At 33.6% G+C, this 24,651-nt stretch overlaps 2 protein-coding genes across 2 annotated transcripts; one reads left to right on the forward strand and one right to left on the reverse strand.

Annotated features, from left to right (window-relative positions):
- The first annotated feature begins 643 nt into the window (after window positions 1-643).
- LOC107889370 (histidinol-phosphate aminotransferase, chloroplastic) lies at window positions 644-6,506 on the forward strand. The gene is made up of 9 exons (XM_016813766.2): window positions 644-1,118; window positions 1,376-1,459; window positions 1,636-1,790; window positions 1,909-2,006; window positions 2,636-2,744; window positions 3,720-3,877; window positions 5,154-5,296; window positions 5,460-5,600; window positions 6,239-6,506. The coding sequence occupies exons 1-9, from the start codon at window positions 879-881 to the stop codon at window positions 6,368-6,370; spliced, it is 1,260 nt and encodes a 419-aa protein (XP_016669255.1). The 5' UTR covers window positions 644-878; the 3' UTR covers window positions 6,371-6,506.
- Window positions 6,507-7,395: 889 nt separating this feature from the next.
- On the reverse strand, window positions 7,396-21,307 carry LOC107889371 (putative 1-phosphatidylinositol-3-phosphate 5-kinase FAB1D). The gene is given in 15 exon segments (XM_041076566.1): window positions 7,396-8,275; window positions 10,995-12,307; window positions 12,409-12,675; window positions 12,755-14,245; window positions 14,512-14,667; window positions 14,803-14,929; window positions 15,337-15,478; window positions 15,481-15,664; window positions 15,966-16,829; window positions 17,692-18,051; window positions 18,131-18,275; window positions 18,699-19,391; window positions 19,488-19,521; window positions 19,607-19,882; window positions 21,093-21,307. Coding segments are annotated over 13 exon segments (5,028 nt in total). The 5' UTR covers window positions 19,848-19,882; window positions 21,093-21,307; the 3' UTR covers window positions 7,396-8,275; window positions 10,995-11,983.
- Between the last annotated feature and the right edge of the window lie 3,344 nt (window positions 21,308-24,651).

Below are 24,651 nucleotides of genomic sequence, written 5' to 3' on the forward strand. Positions count from 1 at the left end.
TTTGAGTAATTATTTTAATTACAGTAATTAAATTGACAAAAAAATTAACATGGCGAAAATGAGAACAATGTTATTTTAGAGTGACTCACGGTGTAGTTTGCCTTAAAAAAATTCAACTTAAAGTTTTAGTACAACTTATTATCAAACACTTTTTTTTGTTAAAAAGTTTGTAGTAATTAAAAATATAATATTATTATCAAACACAATTAAAATGTGCAAAAAAATTCAACACATTAAAAAAATTAAACCATATTTTATTCTTTTTAATGGAGTAAAATTTTTTAAAAACTTATCAAACAAATGTTTAGAAAAATATACTTAGGCCTCGATCTTCATTGCATTAGGAGTTCTAAAAGTGCTTTTTCACTGTAAAAACAATGAAGAGCACCTAGCTTTTGGAGTCAAAATGCAGTGAAAAAAATACTTTTCACTCATACACAAGAGTTGAGATTTAGATGTTTTTGACTTTCAGCTAGTGAAAATTTTCAAAATACCTTTATTTATATTAACTATTAAAAAAGTATATAATTTTTTATATATTATTATATTAAATTATTTAAAACTTATTATATAATATATTTAATTATATCGTCATCTGTACCGCTTTTAAAACATTACTCCTCCTTTTTCAACGATTCAGATTCAATATATTTTAAAATCTAACGATTCTTCTTTGTGTTTTAAAGGGGATGTTTTTAGAATTTTCCGTTAATGACAGCACTCAGGGCATACATTAGCAATGTATAGTGCAATTTTTAGGCTAAATAAGATTGACCAAATTTGTCGGTTTCTATTGTGTAGGAGGTGTAGTGTTTTAGGGTTTCATACATTTTCATATTTCAGTAGGCATCCTATTATCAAACAGAACCTTTGGCAGAATGGGAGTCAGCAATATATTCAACCCTGCTTCACTTTGCTTGCTCAAATCCAACGTTCGACAAACTCAAAGGCGCATTCGCTCTTTTGAGGGAAATCAAAAGGGGCTCATCATGGCTACTTTCTCTTCATCGCCTTCCACGGTTCCGGTTGAGCATGTCAATCAGAAGTTGAGTGGTGACTCTTTTATTCGACCCCATTTGAGAAAATTGTCTCCTTATCAGCCCATTTTACCTTTTGAGGTAATTGGAAGAAACCCCATATCAGTCTTCTCCTTATTTAGTCCCCCATCTCTCTCGCTGCAGTGTTTGATTAAGTAACTATTTTAATATCTTGACGTGATTGATACATTATGGTTATTTCTTGCTGATTCATGTGGTCTGGCAACATACATGATTGATACACTATTTTAATATCATTAGCTTCCTATATGCCTCTCATGTTAATTAATTTGTTGGTTTTTATTTCTTATTTATTGAGTCGGGTCTTTGTTTTCTAGGTTTTGTCAGCAAAACTGGGAAGAAAGCCTGAGGATATCATCAAATTAGATGCGAATGAAAATCCTTATGGCCCACCTCCGGAGGTCATTGGACTAATTACTTCCTTTTCTGTAGCCATAATGCAAGCATGAAAGAAGTTCAAAGAAAATTTATTTCGGTTGAATTTGATTTGTGCCTTTGTTCTGTACCAATTGCAGGCACCATTCTTGCAATTGAGTAATCCATTATCCCCTGATTACAAATTTCAGATTGTTTGTAGGTTCTTGAAGCTTTGGGGTCACTGAAATTCCCATACATCTACCCTGATCCTGAATCTCGTCAATTGCGTGCTGCCCTTGCTGAAGATTCGGGGATTGAATCTGATTATATTCTTGTTGGTTGTGGCTGTGATGAACTTATTGATCTGATAATGCGGTTAGAACCAGGAAACTTAGTTATCCAACCTAGCACATAGCTTCTACTCTCTGTGGCTTCAAGCATTATGAATTTCCAACTAGTTTCTCTTCTATTTTGGATTAATATTTTGTTGCAGATGCGTGCTTGATCCTGGGGACAAGATTGTTGACTGTCCTCCAACCTTCACAATGTATGAATTTGATGCTGGTGTTAACGGGGCACAAGTTATCAAAGGTAGAGAAATATCCTTTATACTAGTTTCACTGTCATAGACATCTTCTCTTGGAACTTCATAATTATCTTTGTTTGCGTCTTCGGCGTGGATTGTTGTTACAGCTCTGAGTTATGGATTGAGTCACCGGGCAATTCATAAGAAAATTGTTTAAGTTAGCAGGGCTTTTCCCCTTGTTTCTATTTATTCAATGCGAATGCCCTATGGTGAATGTGTGGGACACTTCAAAGGGAGCCTCATACCTTAGATTTGTTAGAGAGAGTCTTAAACCTCTTAAAATTGAATTAATCTGACTTAATTTTAATGCTGCCTATCAGCCTCTTAAATAGAGGTTACATAGGTTTACTTGTTTTAACAGAGGACTTATAAGCCAAGGAAAATGAGGATTCTAAATAAGAATGATCCCTAAACCCTAATAACATAAAGGGACTTTTGAGTAAAGATCTCCTAAAGCTAATATCATTCTAAAAATAATAATTAACAAATAATCATTGACGTCTAGCCTTACTTCCCTCCTGGAAGTAGTACCAAATTAATCCATGAGTATTTAGAATTTATGCGCTAAATTATTTAATTATTTTCCATTCTGCTATAATACCCATAATCATGAACATATTAATATTCTGTGCAGTTCCAAGGAAGCCAGACTTCAGCTTGAACATAGAAGCAATTGCTGAGGCTGTTGAGCATGAAAAGCCAAAATGCATATTTCTTACTTCTCCAAATAATCCTGATGGAAGGTAAGTGTTTCCAACAGCTTTCCTTTTTTTAAATCTGAGGGACATGATCATTGTGTTGCATTCTATAAGAATGTTGTCTGATTGGCATTCATTTCTAGATGAAATATACTCTAAAAGGCACAAAGGGGGTGCCATCCTAAACCCTAAATTTTACTGATCAAGAGTGACTGAAAATTGTTGGATGGAATCAATCTCTCTCATCCCTTTGAATTTGTTATACATGACTAGACCTGTCCATGGGTCAGGGCCGTCTGGCCGTCTGGCCCGCCCGAGAAGTGGGAGGGTTTGGATAAAAATATAGGCCCGAAAAATAGGTTTGGGAAAAAGGGGCCCATTTAGAAAATGGGCCGGGCCTTGGATAAGGCTTTTTTGGCCTGAACCCGGCCCAAATATGCCAAAAAAAATGCTTCTTTTTTTTTTTTAAACTGTTTTCTTGCTATTTTCTTCTTGTTTCTTTTCACCATTTTGCTACCATTTTACTATTATGTTGCTATTGTTTTGTTGTTATTGTTTGGATATTGTATAACTCTTGTTATATTGTTAATTTTGTTACTATTTTAAAGGCATCTGCTTGTGAAGTATACATATTTTTTTTAACATTTATTTTATTTTTTTTAGTATTTTTGATGTATTATATTTTTTTTAAAAATAATATAAAAAATTAATATGGGCGGAATGGTCTTGGGTAAAATTTTAAGCCCATTTTTCAGGCTGGGCCTAACTTTTGGTTGGGCCCGGCCTATGGACACCTCTACACATGACTGCCTTCCTTTTCCTGGTGACTTGCTACTATAATTTAGTTGCTTCATTCTGAAACTCTTTAAGGTGGGTCTTCTGAAATCGTTATGATGATTTCATGAGCTTGTGGACTATTTTAAATCTGCAATGTTGAAACTGTAACTATACATTGCTCTGATATGTTCTTCCACATATTGTTTTGATACCTCCATTTCTTTGTTAATTGGAATTTTGCAGTATAATTAGTGATGAAGTTCTCTTGAAGATCCTTGACATGCCCATTTTGGTGGTTCTAGATGAAGCTTACATTGAGTTTTCAGGAAACGAATCTAGGATGCAGTGGGTGAAGAAGCATGATAATTTAATTGTTCTTCGAACATTTAGTAAAAGAGCTGGTATGCTTGTGATTCTCTTCTTCAATTCTTAAAGTCAAGTTTTTCATGAATTTAAATGTTTTCCTTCTATTCTCTTTGGTGGTGTGGTTTTGATAGGGTTTCTAAATCTTGGAAGCTGAGGGCTTGTTATCTCTAGTCTACTTTCTGAAATATGTATGATGAATAATGGAAGAGATTCTGATTATCGTTTTCCTTGATGTTGATATGCAAGCTGCTAACTAGAACTTCCAACATCATATGCTCTCAGTTGCATTGATCAGAGTAATAATAGCATTATGTTTTGAGACAAATGTAGAAAAATTTAGAAACAAGTCTCGCATATTTTGGTTTGCCTGAAATCGTGATTTGGCTGGATTATTATTTTCTTTCGGTAGTTTTATAGTGAACATCTGTAACCACTCTGCTAATTGGTTTTCAGTAATGATTCTTGCATTACTGAAGGAACAATTATTTTCTATGTTGCTTTTGTATGGATTTTCTGCTTAAGGAATGATGTTTGATGTAGAATATAAATAATTCAAGCTTTCTGGTGCTACTCAGTTATTTGTGGTTTAAAAGTTAAGAATTCATTGGGGGTGGAGGGTGGATATAAGCTATGTCACTTGGACTCGGTTGTGTCCCACATGACTATGTGCCTAAGAAGGGTATGTTCAATTTTTGCCAAGATTTTCATGTATTTTGAGAGTCCTTAGATGATCCTATTGCCATACCTGAGTCTGTTAAATGTCAAAATAGGTACTTTAAGAAAAATGAAGAGCTGGAGCAACATAGGATATAAGGGAAGAATATAATTAGTATCTTATTCTGAATAGAATGCATTGTTGTTTTGATTTTTCCTCTTCTATGTCCAGGAAATTATTTCAAGTATAACCTTTTTATATAAAAAAAGAATAAAACATCTTATATTCGTGTGACCTCGGATTAAGCAACATTTGAGATTGTAGCTTCTGCATTTTAATAGTTATATGGATTGTTTCAGACTTCTGAAACCTTGGAGAGTGTCTGAAACTTGTATCCTCTGTAAGATAGTGAGGTTCTAATATTCTTTGGAGATGGAAATTCAGTATGTTTTTAATTTAATCTTCAGTTGATGTCAATCTGAATAGAAGATATATGCTTTGCTGGTTCATCAGGGACTTTTGTGGCATTTACATGTTTTTCAATGAATCATTCTACTTATTTCTGTGTGTGGATGTGGGTGAATGTCTAGCCCTCACTTGTCCAAGAAAAGGGAAATAAATTAGAACTTGCTATTGAAAATTAATAATAATTTCAGGTTTAGCCGGGCTCCGTGTTGGATATGGCTCATTCCCTTTGAGCATAATTGAGTATTTGTGGAGAGCAAAGCAACCATACAATGTTTCTGTTGCTGCTGAAGTTGCTGCATGTGCTGCATTGCAGAACCCAAAGTATCTAGAGGTTCTTATTGTTTCTTTTTCCCTTTTCAGTTCTTAACGTGATTGTGGTCTTTGTTGCAAGCTTCTTTAAAAACTGTTCCCTCAAAAAATGGGATATATTTTGGCATCTTCATTCCCTTATGCTTGAAACTCATTCCTAATACTGCTCTGCAAATCTTTACCAGTTGGTGAAAGACGCTTTGATACAAGAACGGGATAGGCTTTTCAAACTTCTCAAGGAAATACCATTTCTGAATCCATATCCAAGCTATTCTAATTTCATTCTATGTGAGGTGACATCTGGAATGGATGCTAAGAAATTGAAGGTGACATTTCTGAATCCATATCCAAGATATTCTAATCTCCCCTGCTCCCGTTTGCCACTGCTTTGCTCTCTTTGTTATTTTGTTTCTTGCAATAGTATTTATGCATGATTGCCATCCATCTCTTTCCATTTGATGCTGTTCAAGATAATTTGTGATTCGTCATGTTTGCGTGCCTTTGTTCTTCAATTTTCAATTTTCATATATTATGCAACATGTTTGAAATTGTATGCTATTTCTGCCAAGTGTAAATATCAAATATTCCTCTGTTAACACTTTTACTGCATCTTGCAACTATTTTGGACTGAGAGCTATTATGGGTATCATCTAATGTGGATGCTTCAAACCTTTTATTAGAGTAGGTTTACTTGAACAATTAAGTATTACAAACTTGCTTGAGAAAATTCATCTGCTCTATTTTGCAACCATGTTTGAACAGTGATGTAGAAGAATAAAAGCTTCTAATAATGTGACTTGGTCTATTTTGAGCCATAGAATTCTGGTTGTTCTTAAGAAGCAAACCAAATGTGTATGGTTCATGAAAATTGCAACTTCACCTTTTGACCGCAGTAACTAGGATTATGACTACTTGGTCTACCCCGTCTTTACTTTGTCCATTGCCTTTGAAATAATTGATACAGGATGACCTTTCAAAAATGGGTGTAATGGTCCGTCACTATAACAACAAAGAGTTGAAGGGCTACATCCGTGTGACTGCTGGGAAGCCTGAACAAACAGATGCTTTAATGGAGGGCTTGAGTCGGCTATCTTGATTTCATTCCTTTGCTAAATGTTCCAGGAAATTAAATCTATTTTCTAATGACAAATGAAATTGTGTTTTATTACTTCAAATTCAGACCTTTGATTTTCAATTTTTATTTTAAAAAATAAAAGCTACGATCTTAATCATATTTATAAGCATAAAGCTAAGCTCCATTGAACGATAGCTGAACGATAGCCCATTGTTTATCGAATTCTTTAGTCCCCAAAGATTTTTTCCATATCCTTGGCGAATTGATAAGTTCAGAAATACTTCTACTAGAATGGCAGAAAATGAAACTATTTATGTTGTTCCAAATAAACCAACAGATAATAGAATAGAAAATAGGCTACTCTCCATCAGAAGACAACAAATTACCTTCATTCTTAATATCCCATGGTATCCACCTCGAAAAAAACTTTATTATAGTAAAGATGTCAACTAGTAATATAACGATTCATGTAAAATTAATAAAATTTCCATCTTAAGCTTTTAGGATATTTAATATTTAAAAAGAACTCAAATTAACATTTTCATTTAATTAATTAATTAATTTATTTATTTTTATGTAAGGATTAAGAAAGGCCAAAACCTAAATATAATTGGGAGAATTTAACATATAGAAATACAACTTGATGTTGGAGCTTGCGGGAATGGTTTATTGGGATTCCACTGCAGGGGAGCATCCACCCCTTAATCTTTGCTGAAGAATTATGAATACCTTTTTAATCATTTTATTGTTTTTTTTTATCGTTATAATTTTATCTTATTTGTTTTCCCATTCTCGGTTAACTCATTACACTAGTTATAGGAATAACAAATTTTATAAAAATATTATATAATAAAAAGTAATTGAAGATAAATAACTAAATAAAAAACATTATTTTATAAATGTATTAAAAAAATACTTTTATATCTCATCAATGGCAAACTAATTGATCATTAATTCAAATCCAAGGAATTGTTTCATTTCAAATTGAAAAGAAGTATAAGATATACCTTTTGAGCAAGCTAGAGCTAAAGTTTGAAACTTTGGAATTAGAATAATAATAAGACGACTAAATTATGAGTGTTGGGTGTGGGGTTCATCCCCAAAATTCAGTTTCCACTAGTATTCAGCTACAACAAAAATCTATAATTTCAATCTGAACCATATCATCATACATCAAAATGAAAAATAAAGATAAAAGGCAGATGGAGTGGACTGCCCCAGCTGGCACAATTGAGGACAATAATAAAACTAAGCTGGCACAATTGAGGACAATATTAAAACTAACTTCGAATGCTGTCTAACGAGGGCTGAGCAGAGCCAATCTTGCCGGCTTCCACCTGTCTAACCCAAATTTGCAGTGGGTTGAGGAAGCTGTACAGATTGTCAGCCATGCCCATGCTGTACCAAAACACCTAAACAAATAAGGCAGGAGACATAGGACATGTGATATGTTCTTCACATTCAATAATCTTTACTCAGTGTGTTACATATGCTGAAAAGTTCAGTTTTTGCATACTAATACAAAATAGAGAGCCCAAATGGAGAGAGCCCCCTGCACCTCATACTAAGCAAACTAGCGTTCCATCACAACCTCTTCAAAGTTCCAGTCTCTCACAAGATCCCTCCTAACAGCACGACTACGCACCAGACGTGGCGGACCTGCCATTCCAACGCTGTTTTGAAAATTTGGTTGTGGGGCCACTTTGGAGGTCGTTGTTATAGCTGGTCTTGCAGATGGTAGAGATGTCTTCCTTGCTAAGCAGTTAGCAACAGCTGAACATCTTCCCTCGTTATCTGAGCTTGAAACAGAGTAACTCCGGAAAGAGTGTGACGGACTTTCCACACTGTGGCACACCAGGCATGCAAGACTCATCTTTTGGTCTTGGAGACCCTCAAACCAGAGGTTAACCTTCAATCACCGCGATACTGCAGCCACATATAAGAAGATAAGATGTAAATGTCCGATAACTTAAACGGGACAGTTCTCCATCACAGGTTGTTGAAAACCAAATCCAGGAATGAAGGAGCTACTGTCAAATTTGAGCTATTTTATATGAAAAATAAAGAAATGCAACTCTCAAATTAAATAAATAATTCACAAAAGTGCAGCAACAGAGACATAATTTCATATAGCTTCCTCAGAAAGCTACTAGCCCATTATGGTATAATTTAAAAAGTGTATGTATAACAAGCAACACAAACATCAATCAATCAAAGAGGAACATCAAACCTGACTACCATTCTATATTAACAGTTATCGGCGAGAACAGATCATTGAATTTTGACTCAGTTTCCTCAGAATTTCTATCAAGTTGATACTACCACTTGCTGACAGTTGCAGACGGATGCAGGGGAGAGGGGGGTGGGGAACTAATTCGGTCCCAACATGGAGTCTCCGAATCTTGATTAAGCAGCATATAAATAAAATGATAAAATCATGAAAGGGCACATATGATAGTAAACCATGCAACTTAAAAAAATAAAAATAAAACCATCTTAAGTGCATTGTGCATTCTAAAGTCAAAGCAGGGTGTGTAACACATTCAGAGGTAACGTTTCTTTCGAGTAATTTAACAAGTAAATAACAGATATGTCTCATTATTTTCTCAGACTAACACTGAAGAAAATGAGAAGACCCTTAATTTCTTCAGCCATTAGTTGAAGTTACAGGCAAGGGAAAGAACGCAGCTTGCTATACCTTAACTGTTAAAGGAATAAAGAAATAAATAAAAAGATAAATATGTAAAGGAGCATCTGGTAATAGTATAACAGGAAAATAAACAGTGATCCCACTGAGACTTCTTGTACACGTTTCTAAGCCTATGGTACATTAACTGAATGAAGCAAAATGCATAATGCATAATGCTTATCATAGTGTGCCTTGATGACATGCCTGCAATTTCTATCAACAATTAGACAACAGAGAAAGCAAGAGGAGTTTGCCTAGAATATAAGATGTAACATTATCAAATTAGCAAATAGCAAGCTAAACCAGTGAACAGTTTTTTAGGATAAGAAATTCTAGGCAAAATAAAACATTTCTCAGTTCACCAACAGTGATTTGACTACTCATTAAGCTAGATCTTTCCAGAATATAACACTATAATTCTAATATTAGTGCCCTGTCTGCTATACCAGAATCCCTCTCTTTGACTTTCTCTGCCACTGGTTACTGGTGACTTTTAATTTTACCTGTGATGAACAACAGCTCTCAAGACAACAAAATAACATCGTCTGCAAATAGGTTTTCTGTTGACAAACTTGTACTGCTTAACAAGCAGATTACCAAGCATCAACAAATTTCTGAGGACAATCAACAGAAGAACCCTAACTCCTTATTTTTCTATACATGCATGCGTGTGAACCATCATCATTATATATTCTAGTTCCCTAACTTCCCCTTCCTTTCTAGATCTCTCTTAAGTTGTGAAATACATAAATGGTTATGCTAAATGTTATGAAGTATCTTCAATGTGATTCTCTATGAACAAACAACAAAAACATCAAACTCACAGATGTATCCAACAATGTACATACCTAAAGATGTTGGGGTATGGAGAGACTTTCTTCCTGTATGCAAATCATTGCAATCGATGATCTCCCATGTCCCCACCAACATTAAAAGAACCAAGGCACAACAATGCCAAACAAATAAGCTCACTTTCTTAGTTTCCACTAAAATTGGTATGTAGTAATTCCCAGCTTTATTGATGATGCATGAGAATGAATTCATACTATACTAAAGATTGGGTATATAAAACGAAACTTGTTTTCTTAGTTACAGGAATGGCAATCTTTGTGTCGACCACATAACTAGGAAATTTTTCTTGTTTACATGTTCATGAACACGCTTGTTATAAATTATACTAATTGTAAGAAGACCTATTCAACAGATTCAGAAAAGAAATAGAAATGACTGATGATGCTAGAATCACAAGCATACTGAATGCATGAATGGAGATTTGTGCACTTTGATTTTCCAACAACCCCAAATAGTTCAACACACCATCCCTTGTAAAATATGCCCTATTTTCTTCTTTCCTTTTTGAAAAGTTTATGGTAATTGAATCTCAAGCGAAACTTATAAGCAAAACACACAGCTGCAATTTGTGTATGACATACAATGCCGCCCAAACGAAAACAAACAGACAAATAAATAAAAGATAAAACCAAGAACAGTTGTTTCCATTAACAACCAATTGACAATCAAACTGTGCTTAATTTACCTCACGATCCAAGACAGGACCAATTCATTTCCTGGGAAGCTAAAAAAAAACCTTTGTTCATTGCTCAACATGCAAATCACATATATCTAACATTCCATAAACGACCCAAAACACTTAAAATAAGAACAAGACATCGAAACAATTCAATTATTCCCTCCCTTGTTCCATTTTTAGAGTTAGGAAAAGAGACAAAACTAGAAACCCATCTTAAAACACTCCCAATTTGGAGTTCCCATCAATTAAAAACCATATTCCATAAAACGCACACGGAAACCGAAACCTAACGACCCAAAAAAAAAATAACGAAAAGGAACAAAAGCAAAATAAAAATAGTAAAGACAAGAATTGAAAGAAAAAGTGACACCAAAAAAAAAGAACGAAAAAAAACAGAAGGTCAGATCTGAAGAAAGAAAAATTACCTGTAAACTGTTTATTTGAGGTTTGGTAAGTTTGGGTAAGCGTTGTAGTAGCTAAGTGGGTTGCGTTGTGCTTTGCTTGGCTTGGTTGATTCCTGGCGTGGGAGACTTTAAAAGAAGGGTCCGTGCAAGTGCAAGTTCAAGTGCAAGTGGGTTAACATTAAAAATATAAGTGGGAGTGCGTAATGGAGAGACACTCTAGTGGGCATCGAGTAATAAGATTCTTTCTGTTAGAACGAGCGTGGACGAAGAGAGACTATGTCATACTCTCTGTCAATTTGTTACTCTTCACAACCCAATCATGTTTCTCCATGTATGCCTTTCCCGGTTTTCCTACTTCCCTCACCCGCAATTTTACACCTTTATACTTGTCCAAGTATTTAAATTATTTTTTTATCGATTGATACTTGCCTACTAAAGAAGATGTCACTCAATGAAATTTCATTATATTTTAATAATTATATTAATATTAAATAAAAAAACCTTTTTCTATTATAAAAACATCAAAAACAAAACCCTATTCATAATTGCGGGTTTGCTAGTTGCTTAAAGTTAAACAAATCCAGCTACTGAGTTTGATAATCATTTATCCTTGTATCCTTTAAGATCTTCCGCCCATATGAAATATCTGCAAATCCTTTGCTGGGAACATAACTGACAGTGCAGTCAAAACCAGAGGATGGATCATCCCCATCAATACATTCATAATTGCAAGTACAATCTTCAACATAAAACTTCAACTTTAAATTGCTTTAAAATTATCAGTCTTCCTATTACCCCGGCTATCTACAATTCCTCTCTTCACTGTACAAAGATATGGACATTAATATGGATATGGTAGACCTATAGCAATGAAACTACCCCCGAACTTTGCTAAAAACTGCACGATAACGGATTGGATATGTACACAATAATTTCTCAAAAATGATGGCTAATTCCAGGGAAAAAAAGAAAAGAGAAACAAGGAATACAAGATCTAGCCAGAAATACCATTACTTGGATTGAGAGGACATATCAATATCATCATCTCTAATGCCACCACCAAGTTCACAAGGGTCACAGGATTCCTGTGAGCCCCAGTCATCAGGGACGCTGAAAAAGTAAGTTGACATGAACTTTCTGAACCTTTTCTTGTATTCCTTGGGAGAGATAACTGTTGGCAACACGTTCTTGGGAACAACTAGAGAAGACTTAACCCATGTCTCTAGTTGTTTGTCCCAGGTATACTGCCTCAGATAATCAATAATCCCGCAAACAAGCTCCCGCCGCTGCGTATCCACACCAAGAAGTAAAGAGTAATCCATTACGTTGATCGACTGCAAATAATCAAGCCCTTTCAGTCAGTACCTTATTCCCAGTGAGAGAAGTTTAACCTAAAAAGGGAGACAAAATCCAATTGAAAGAATTAAAAGCTCACATTGAGGAACGTTGTGTCATTCCATATAGCACGCTGCAAGAGACGCTTGTCTTTATTACTAAGGTATAACGGAGAAGAATTCATGTCATTGACAAAGTTCTGATCCAAAAGAACATCTCCAGAACCATCAGCAGCTGAACTGAATCGAGCATGCAAGGCACCTTTAAGATCATACTGGCGAGTAATGTTTCTTCCAAAGGTAAGATTCTCCATTACCATAAGATCATGTCTTGTCTCTTTCCCAGTTTTTGACTGTCTTACTATCACCTACAAAATGTTCAAATGTTCGAAGAAAAAAAAAACAAAGAATAAAGTAATCAAGATGTCAAAACAAATAAAAGCTGACCTGATAAATTCCAAGAACCTTCGCAAGACAGGTTTGGCTACCAGACTCAAACGCCTGGTTCATGTATTTGAAATAATGTAAAGCAAACTTCTCAAATGAATCATACTCCGTCTTCTTAATTTCCTTTATAATAAATCTGTCATCAAGTGTTTTGGCAAAAAAGGACTTGCTCTTCCCTCCTTTGGCATCCCAGTTTCTGCAACGGCTAAGCGAAGCAATATAATCAAGCTCTGAAGGGCAGCACCGTTCCCGAAGATCACGGAACTGGTTAGCATATAAACATACTACTGTGTATTTACCCTTCCCAAGTGATTTTGAAACCCCTAGAGGAACTTCTATGTTAAGAGCATCAGGAGGAACTAAAGAATCCATCAAGTTTAACCCATCAAAACTGGAAAACTGTGACTCGTCTGAAGAAATGCTCAGACTAGAGACAGAGTCTGAATCAGATGAACCACTAGGAGACCAATGGGGGGATGTTATTGTAGGAACTTGAATGTGGCGACGTAAACTTTCAGTTAGTTTATCTCTCCTCCCATCCTCATTAGACATTTCTGCTACAGCATGAAGATCTTTCAGCGACAATAATGCACAAGCAATTATACTTGATAGTTCACTCTCATAGTCTGACAATATATAATCATTCATTCCTAGAGGTATGTGTAGCCTCATCCCTTCCTCCCTGATTAATTGATTGCCTGTGGGTATTTTCTCAGGAGTATAACTACTGATAGATTCGAACTTGGGGGCCTTTCCTCTTAGAAGATCCTTCATGTATATCTGTCTGATTTCAGATAAAGGCATCCAAAACCATCCGTTTAAGTTTTCTAAGCTGGATAGTAATGAACGTGGAGATCCACCCCTACTAGATCCATTTGAGTCAACTATCGATTCATCGGAAGAAAGCTCTGTAGAAATTGGAATTGTTCTATCCACTTGCAAATGATCTGACAGCAGTTCATCCTCTGCTTGATAATTCTCATCACCAAGATGAGGAAGAACAGAAATATTAGATGTCACAACAAACTCTAGGCTGGATGATTTCACAGGGCATGTACCGTTCACTGTTGGCTTTCCAATATTCTCAACCATAGTGGAATTGTGTATGCTGTCACATTCCTCGAATTTTTTAACAGGAACATTTGAAGAGAATTTATCACCTGAAAATTCATTTCTTTCAACAGATGAACCTGTCTCATCTTTCAGATTACCAGTATTATAAGAACACTGATCACCATTTCCAGATTTAGCTTCTGTCCTATTGTCCTCTCCATCAGCACTACTCATATCCGACTCCAATTGCTCCAGAACCGCTTTGTTATTGGCACCAACAACTACTACAGTAGGATCAGGCAAGAGGAGAGAATGCAGGCGTCTATCCCAAAGGCATGATTCCAGAAGAAGATCCCACCTTAGTTGGGTCAAGCTGAGGAGTGGGTGAAAACCCAAGTTTGCATTTCCATTCTCTGCAACAGCATTCTGAAAGTTTACCTGCAGTTTTTTGCCCAATAATACACATGAATCAGAGAAACATACACTCAAATACTGTGGCAAAAAAAATCATTTAAATAGTGATTTCAAGAGCATAGCAGAGCAACAATAGTCTTAATTTTACTGTGTTGATAAGATATCATGCATATAAAAAATTGTACATACAATCTAGTTTCACTTAGAATAACAGCTTATTCAAACAAGGAGAAACAGAAATAAGCATCACACACCCAACAATAGATCAGAAAGAACAAGAGAAAACCAACCTCAAAATCAGAAGCTTCCAGTTTCAACATCTCTTCAACATCAGAAAATTCCTTTAAGGAGCCTTTAAGGTTTAGAGTCAAGCCCTCAAATTGAGATCTTATCTGCACCAAAAAGCTTGCAACCTCTCTGAACATTAGCAACCCTTTCATATAAACCTAGAGGAAATATCAATATCAATTCAAATATATTATCATGAGTGAATGTCAATGGCGAGAAGACAAATATGTTTCATCACAGAATAAACATTATATCAGAAGATAAAGCACAGTGAAAATGGAATATAAACATACATTTTCAAACTCTTCCTTCAGCCAATCTGATCTAATTGACTTACTAAACTCCAGCTGTTGTGGAGGCATTGACATGGTATAAGTAGTAACTGAGGAGCAACTAAACATTGCAACCATAGGACCTGACCTGCAATTACATTAACATGACAAGAAATGTGAGGAAATCAAATTTCTAAGGCAGCTCTTTGTAGAGTTTCTAGACTTTTTCTTAAAAAAGTAGATTGGAAAGCAAGCAGATGTTAGCTATTATTAGACAACTCCATAGGAAAAGCATGCATTTTGCTAATTGTTCTGTATTCTAAGATGGAAAACCACCCTAAACCTATTGAATAAATCCCTGAGCATAAGAACTGTATAAACCTCCACAAGTTCTAGGCAGTAAGTTACTTACAAGCATTTAAAAGTCAGAAGGCGTTAACAGAAAAACACCAAGCATAATTCTCAAACAAAAGGGAAAGCTTTTCCCATTTGACTAGTGCATATGAATGTACTGTGAGTTTATTGTTAAATGACAAGAGAAGCAGCAATCGATACCCAAAGAAATATAGGAAGTCCTTATGCAGAGAATGCCCACAGCTGGATGATTGGCCGGATGAAGAGTGTTCAGAAAAGCTGAGTTCCAAGAACTTTCCAAATGAAAGACTACGGGCAGCAGTTGACATTAGCACTCTTTTGTAGTTTTTGAAATTCCATTCCCAGTTTTACACTTGCCACAGCGACTCCACATCCAGAGTTTTCCCTGTGCTTCCCCAGATAAATGCTTAGGAAGCTGTTTAACCTGTATTGTTAATTGCTTACTACGATGTGCATAATGGTAAAAGTGAACTTTTGGCGGTTCACCACATACAGCACACTGACTTCCCTGCAAAAGCAGAAGTTGCTGTCAGTGGAAAACCCAACAGCATCAGACAGCTACAAAAAGTTAGGTATTCAAATGTAGTCCATTATCATACAACTTCAGGTTACCTAAGTTTCTAGTGAGAATAAAGGAAAACTAAAATTAGCAATAATTGTAGGTGACATAATTTCAAAACATTACAAGATAAAGATCATGTCTCCAATACTTCAGAGAAGTTGGCAATCTAATCAACCTCGTTTCATCAAAATAATGGAGAAAAATTAACAAGAAGAGAAAAAGCTACTAATAAGAGGGGATTCCAGACCTGATTGAGTAGATTATCTTGAAGGAACTTTCCAAGAGGAACATCAAAATTCCTGTAGAACATTATATGGCTAAAATGGCTTTGCTTACATATAGTCTCCCGTAAGGCATTCCGGCTTGCAATAAGAACCAAAATACTCTGTGAATTCAACATTGTGTTGATGTCCTTATTTTTAAGTTCTTCGTTATCATGTCCATTAACTTTCAAGTCAAGTGGGGCTTCAAAGAAAGCATGAGAAAATTGGGGTTGTCTGTCCTCAAGAGGTTTCTTTTCATCAGGATCACCTTTATATTCCACATAAAATTGATCTGTGACCTCAAAATATTTCACTGTCGGAACTGCTTCTATTAGCTTGGATTGCATCCCATTTAACCCAAAATATGCAGACAATGACCGATAAGGGGCAGTGGATGCAAGAGGGAAATTATTTCCTATAACTTTCTTCAGAGAAGCAGAAATAGACGACAACCCAGAGAGAATTGCCGGATTATATGGCTCCAAAGATAATGCTGAATTGTAGTCTAATCCTGAATTCATGATTTGATCACCATTTTTTTCCCCATTTATGTGGTAACCTTCTTCATTGAATGCATTGGAAATCGGAATGTCAACTTCATGAGATCGAGTTTCAGCAGTAGACCCATCGAGACAAGGAACACTTAGGTTACCAATTTCTGAAGCATGGGATTCCCGACCTGGTAGCAAAACATTTGCTATTCCAGTGAAAAGGATTCTAGATAACATTGCCTTCTGATCAATAAGGAAAGAAGTTTCTAGGATTAAATGATATGCCATGACAACGGCATTCTGCACAACACACTTAATCTTTTTGAGTTCTTCAGAATGACTTCCTTTCAACAAAATCTGCAGCATTATGATATCAAATTAACAAGGCAATTCATACACAGGAATATGCCTACATATCTAACCAGAAAAGAAACAAGGGAAGAGAGAGCTTGTTTTCAGACAGATGGCATCAGGTCAAACATCTTAAGTCCAGATATCAAACACGATTTGTTCTTGAGAAACCAAAGGTATAAAAATGGATGATGCAAAAGAAACTCAAGTGGAAGACACGACACTGAAGCCTCAAAAGTCTAATCAACAAGGAAAGACAACCCAGAGCAACAATCTATACAAACTGGTCAAATGTAAATTAACTAAAGGCTTAAAATAAGAAAAGCACATTTTTAATACGGGAAGACCATATGCTATACGGAGTAAGTATTTCTATGAGAAAGATCAAAGACTACAACAAGCTGCCTTTTTCTCAACGTTTCAACAAAACAGGCTTAAGTGTTAAGATAATTCTGAATTTCAAGCTTACAAGTTACAACAAATCATCATATATAAAAACCTAAGAAATTACAGGTCTAATTAGTACTTTAATGCGAATTATAATTGAATATTTAATGGCCTTTGATAAATGAAGTTTGAATTGATGGCCTTATCCAATTTCATTAATTGCAGAGAACAGGCACAAGAATGTTTGACGTCTTCCCATCAAGAAGTTATAGGGCAGGAAATTATGGATAAGCTGTCAAAGGAATAATCTTTTGATTAGAACTGCTTACTATATTTTCCCCATAAACACTGCTCCGACCATATAAATAGTACCCACATCCAACTAGATATCTTGCTTCCCGCACCTAAGAAAGTGTTTTTTGCATGTGCATCCTGATTAAAGGGGAAAATAATTAATAGAAAGAAAAAGTTGTCAACTTACAGTGCAACCGAGATGTTTAGGACAGCCCTCAAGGAACATCAATGTTTTACTTGGTCGTTTCCCCCCTTCACCACAGCAAGCATGTTCCTCAATGAACTTTTCTATGTGAAAGGAGTCGCACTGCTTAAAGGAGTCATTCTGCTTCAGCTTTTGATTCAGCAAAGTATCAGATGGTATAACTGGTAAGCCAGTACAAAGTGCAACTCTCTCTAGACGATGTAGCTTCATGTCAAACACCAGTGTAATTCCTTTCTCAAGGATACACTCTTGAAAATCACGTGAAACAGTTTTCTCCACTAATATCACATTTGGATGGCACATATCTATCATCTCACTTAGACATTTCAGATGACATTTTTCCTGTATTTATAGGTCAATAATCAGAAACATATAGCATACCTCTGCAGTACAAAAACAAAGTTGGTTATTGCCAAGTTACCTCATCTAGTGAACTGAATGAAGACAACCCACTAGACGACTGACCAAGGACTCCCTGAATTAGTAACAGCCTTGGATTCTTGTACCTCGTTTGCATGTGCTTATGAGCAGCATGCTTTTTGAAGACCAATCCCTTGATCAATTGGCTGCAAAATAAACATTAATTTATAAGTTGAAGAGAAAATTCCTATAACAGCATGAGCATTAAATTGCTCGGTTATATTTTCAAATAAAGCAAGCAGAACGAGGATTTTCATGTGTGCTCTATGCTCATTTAACTAAAAGGCGATTAAAATTTACAAAAGAGGATGTCCTTTCACATGCTACAGACTGAAGGAGAGAAAAACAGTAATCTGTTCCTCAATTATTATAGAGACAACAGATGTTTATAAGAACTATATTCTGCTTCAGAAAAAGCACATTACATCCATCTTTCAATCTTAAAAAGGAAACATCAAAGGTAACAAAAACATTTGAGTCTATTTAATGTAAAATCTGAATTACTTAATGAATAAATATCCATAAAGAGAACTGTAATTTTAAGAAACAGTATATTTAACTCCTATCACCTTTGACTGCGAGAACCAGTTGCAATGCATTTTACTTTCACGTATCTATCTGGACCATTTGCTTTGCCATCAATAGCATTGGGCTTCAAAAACAGAGCAGCTTCCCAAGATAAAGAAATAACTATATCCACCCAATTATGGCTGTCATTAACAGAACAGGCAACGCCCACAGATTTAAGAAGTTGACTGATGATAGCTTTGAACTTCCCATTTATTACCTCTTCCATTGCTCTTTTTTTTTCCTCTTTAAACCTGTATCTTCCATTGTCATCATCTATAATATGACTCAAGGAACTTGGTTTTCCCCATTCTGTGCCATCTCCACATTCATCATCATCATCATCATAAGCCACGGTTCCCTCCAAGTCATCCACTGGATATTCTGGTTCTGGAGGTTCCCAAATTTGACTATCCATTTCAACATTAATGGACTGAGAAGCCCCATTTTCTTTGCCTATGGTTGTAGGAGAATTTTCAACAATGCTCTCTTTTGCTTCTTGTTGATTACTAGCTTCTGTTATCTCAATATCTCTCACTATGTCCATATCATAGCTATTTTTCTTATCCCTCAAGTTGCTTTCTATCATCATATTCAAGCTATCAACTCTCTTCCTAGGGCCTTCTGAGCTCAGGTGTTGCAATCGGCCATTTGGCAAAATATTTTTTGAAACAACCTCTTGGCCATCCTCGCCCCTGAAAAATAATAAATAAATGCCCGCTCACACCATGATTTAATTTCAAGACTCCAGTTAATATAACAGCATCGTAACTGAGAATAAGGAAACCCACCGATCATATGAGTTTATATCAACTGAAAAATCACCTGATAGAACAGAATACAAAATGTAAAGGTTTGGATTAAAAGGAAATTGAAACAAATTAACTAATAAAAAAGTAGAGGTGCTTACTGCAGCTAGAATATGAGCGGTCACTACAAGACAATGAGAAAATTGGACTGATCATTGGTGTTGCATATGGAGTAATACCATCCTGCTTTACGAAGTCTCTTCCTTTCCTCTCACAGCATAATTTACAATACCAAATGGGGTCTCCAGTACTTGAAATTACAGCATTACCATTATCCTGTTCACTCTTTTCTTCAATAGACTTCACAAGTTCAGCACCACAGTAATGACACATGCTACACATCCAATGCAATATTAACTCCAGCAAAATTTAATCACCTATTTGGATAAGAACAGGAAAATAGATAAGTTTGATAAGCAAAATAAGATAGTGTTGTAAGATCACTCCAGCATTTGATATTTAGATCCCATATTGAGTAAACAAAAACTTTTGGAAGGCACTCATAAGCTTCAAATTGACTAGAAACTGCTAAAATGGTTTCTCTTAGTAAGTTATCTTAATAAAGTTCATTTTTTCAAAATATAAGATAGTCAGCATAAAAGAAACTAAAAAGTAGATAGTCAGCATAAAAGAAACTAAAAAGTAGAATGTTTATACAAACTTAACAAACCAATTTCTTCACTATCCCCCTACCTGTATTCACAAATAAATCTGCAATTCTGCATACATTTCTGAAGTGTTCCAAATGAAGCAGGAATTTTAAAGATTATTGCTTCTATTTGGTAGTATTTATGGTAAGAACAAAAGTATCCCTTTGTTACAGAGATCAAAAGGAACATAAAGCATAGGGAGAACTTCTTAGAATTGCAATGATCATATATACTAATCGGTATTTAAAACCAGATCCAAAAAAAAAAAAAAAAACTCCCAGTCTTATGTCCCAAAGGAAAAAGATTCCAAAGCCTGAAAAAATGATTGCCGCCCGTACATATGACATCAAATCAATTGACATAAAAAGATATAGATTAAACAGAGAACACAGCATCAGATCAAACAGTGTTCATCAAAAACAGCGATAATGAACTGGAAAATAATATTGACATGCAATATACCAGGAAGAGTAAAAAAATCCAGTGAGATAAATGAACAAAAAGATGAAATAAAGGGCGACACCAACATTCAAGGCTGAACTGAGATCTCTGAGCAAAGGGGAGAGAGAGAGAGATAAAAAAGATTAATTCATCAAATCAAATGCACTCAAATGAAAGATCGGATAAGCAAAACTTCATAAAGTCAATTAATCTAATATATATATAAAAGCTCCAAAGCATCAATCGTTGGATTTCCAAAATGGCAACTGTTCTAAGTTTTTCCCGAGAAAACGATGTTGACATATTCCAGCTCTGAATTACACAGTTTAAACGGGAAACAAAAATAATTCAAAGTAGAAAAATTCACTGAAGGCAACAAAAAAGGAAACAAAGAAGCAAAAGCAATAAAGCATTATTACTTATAGTTAAAGCAATCCAAAGAACCAAGATTGGGGTATAATATAGTCTCTAATCCAATCTCAAGCATAACAGAAACCTTTTTGTTGGGCTTTCTTTCTGCTCTTTCCATTTCTGTAACCAGAAGCAAACATTTTTTTCTCTTCCTTGAAAAACCGAAAGAAAGAAGCAGTGAAGAGACTGAGAAGTTATAAAATGAAAAAGGCAAGAAATTTGAACAAAGGTATTTAAGTGGGATCCATTCTGTGTTTTTTAAGCTTTTATAAAATATGAAATGAAAGGGTATATTTTTTTGTGTCTGAACAAAGGGAGTAGAAAATACATTTATTCAATTGCTTAAATAAAATATTTATTTTGCAATCTTGTCCCTCCCTCATTCATTTTCTTGTGGAAACGAAAAGCACACATGCATCAACTTAAAGCTATGATAGAAAACTCTAATTAATTAATTACTTGTATTGATTAAGCAAGACTAAATCAAGGGTTAATTCAACTAATATTATACATTTGATTAAATATTATTTAAATAATTTAATATAATAAATATTTATTATAGGCAAATCTATTACATTATTAATGTGTCTTCCTTTCTCATCATTTTCACTCTCCTAAAACAAATGGCCGAGCACAAATCTCATTACCAATACATTTATGCCACTTGGCAGCCCAGTAATAATTCTAGGAGCACCTGATTTGTTTGGACATCTGCATGATTGGGGATGAATTAGAGTGTCCTCTTAAGATTTAGAGACGTGGAATAATAAGGGTGTTCGTGTCATTTTTGCTCCATTTAATTACTAGACTACCCTCGTTTCGGGGAGTAAGGGGCAACCCTAGTACAGTATGGGCAGCCAGTGATTGGCTGGATAAAGACAAGTCAATAGCTGGGTCCGTATATTAGACGACAAGCAATAATTGCCTACTCATCAAAGCAGAACAGTGATTCTTAGTAACTATTTTCAAATAAAAGAACCGCCAAATCTATATCTTTTTAATTTTAAATTTTCAATATTTTTAATTTTAGATATTAAAGACACCTTAATTTAGTTTCAAGATTGATCTTACACAATTATATAAGTAGGTCTCCAAATCTCATAACGTTTTATTATCGTAGGTAAGTTTTAGTCCAATTAATTTATTAGTTTTAGTCTAAATTGTATCACTTGTTATTTTATTTTAGATGTAATTATTTAATTATATAATATGACTATTCAGACAATTCGTTTATAATAGTTTTATACTTACGACTACCTCAACTTGTATTTATATTTTAATTATATTCTACTTGTTACAATTCAAAAATAAATAAAAAAATTAACAACTTTAAACTTATTTTCTCTTTGCCAGATTAGTTAGGTGTTTGTGTTCTTTAAAAAATATTAAACATATCATAATATTGCAAAAAATTAACTATAAATTATATATATATATATTATACTTGTCAATTATTATCTATACTATTATTTAAGCCCTTGACTGAATTAGTGTTACAAGTCAATCGAGCACCAACTCGACTAGAAAATTACAAAAATGTTCATTCGTAACTAAAATAAGTTATATTATTCAAGAGTATTTTAATCTTTTCATTTAAAAAAAATTAAAATTTTGCATGTGGTTGAATTTGTACCAATGCCATATAGATCAATAGAATATTAACTTCACCACTAAACAAAAACTTGATTTTCGTATAATATTTACATTTTATTGTATTATGACTTTATTAACTCCATCAATTGTCCTTAATTGAATCGGTGTCACAATTCAGCTGGACACTAACTTGGTTAGGAAAATAACAAAAATGTTCTTTCTTATTTAAAATAAGTTATATTATTCGATGATACTTTAGTCTTTTTAATTTTTTAAAAAAAGTATGCAGATAATGAGATTTGAACTTATGTCAATTACATTGAGAAAACCTTAAAATTACCACTCAACCAAAATTTTATTTAACTTTATTTGTTCATTTTAATTTTATTATGCACACTTCATTATCACCGTCAATTGTATAGCTATACTATTAATAAAATCCTTAATTGAGTTGGTGTCACGATTCAACTCGACACAAACTTAAGATTGATGACAATACAATGATCAACAATTGTAGTGCATTTATATGTTTAAATTTTATTTTACTCACAATTTAATCTAGTATTAGTAAGCTTGTTGATTAAGTTGGTGTCGTAAGTTATTTCGACACTAACTCAAGATTGATGACAACACCATGATAAACAATTGTATTACATTTAGTATTCTCAATATTATGGATTTATATGTTTAAATTTTATTTTACTCACAACCTAATCTACTTTTTTCATTTATTGTCGTATATGTTTTATGAGTCATAATTATTTAATTTTATATTATACGTTGCATTATTTATTGTATGTGTTTTTTTAAATATCCTTATATATATATTCTAAATACGCATATAATAAAATTTTTAATTTAAGTCGCAATTTTAATATAGTAAATAAATGACTCTATCTCACGTAAGAAACTAAAATAATAAATACTATTTGAACAAAATATAAAATTATAGTATGTTCCATGAAAAAGAAAGTTATAATGTGATGTATTTCGTTTTTCTGCTTTCAACTTTCAAAATTGGCACATTTTAAAATATGGGTTTTAATATCCGATGTGCGTATATATATAAAATATAAAAATTAAATTCATGGTTGAAGTTGTGCCATGTTTACGAAGCTACTCACATCAAATGCCCCATAATTGTATCATAATTTGACTAATGCCTAATTATTGTCATTGCAAACCTTTCCCAATTTCCTTTCTTTCCACTTCATGGCCGCATATTTATTTATTTATATCACCATAACTACGTATATAATCTGTTTACTCATTAAATAATATGAAACCTTGATGAGATTTCAACTCAAATTATTGTAATTATTAATGCCTTTATCATTTTAATTAAAATTTTGTTTAATCCTTAAATTATTGTTTTTATAAATTTATTTGTTATATCATTTTTTCACTCGCATAATATAATATAACTAGTTTTATTCCCATCGGATACACAAATTTACTATATTTAATAGTTAAAATATATTAAATTAATTCATAATGTTTTTTTTAAATTTAATGGATTTTCAAATAATATAAGAATTAAAAATAAAGTATTTGATAATACATTAAAAATATAGGTGATAACAAATAATTTTAAAATATATAAATTTATGTATTTTTTTTAAATTTTTAATATTATTTTGAAAAATATTACTACAAAAAAATATCATCATATTTATTAAATTACGCATTAATTTGGTTCTTTTTTCTTATATTGTTTATTTTCCAATTTTAAAGTTATTCATTTATATAGATTTTTTATTTATGTTTTTAAAAAATAAAGCTTTAAACAAATATCATTTCAAAAAAAATTTAAAAACAATATTTTATTTTTTATTTTTTAAATTATATATAAGATACAGTTAATTTAATAAAATATTTTTTAAAATGTTGTAAAATCTTTTTCATAGATTATTTATTATTTAACACACTTGCTAAAACACTTTATTTTTATTATTATTTGACACAGATAATTTTTTGTTATTATTGAAAACAATTATACAAATATTTCTTTTTGTTATTATTATTGAAAACGGGTATTAATATTATTAAAT

The sequence above is a fragment of the Gossypium hirsutum genome, chromosome A09 (genome assembly GCF_007990345.1).
Source record: "Gossypium hirsutum isolate 1008001.06 chromosome A09, Gossypium_hirsutum_v2.1, whole genome shotgun sequence".
NCBI classification, from domain to species: Eukaryota; Viridiplantae; Streptophyta; class Magnoliopsida; order Malvales; family Malvaceae; genus Gossypium; species Gossypium hirsutum.

What these genes read in the sequence shown, in the direction of transcription:
- LOC107889370 (XM_016813766.2), top strand. Translation starts at nt 879, where the DNA reads ATGGGAGTCAGCAATATATTCAACCCTGCTTCACTTTGCTTGCTCAAA. An exon ending in CTTATGGCCCACCTCCGGAG is followed by an intron (nt 1,460 to 1,635) that starts GTCATTGGACTA and finishes GATTGTTTGTAG; the next exon opens with GTTCTTGAAGCTTTGGGGTC. An exon ending in CTTATTGATCTGATAATGCG is followed by an intron (nt 1,791 to 1,908) that starts GTTAGAACCAGG and finishes ATTTTGTTGCAG; the next exon opens with ATGCGTGCTTGATCCTGGGG.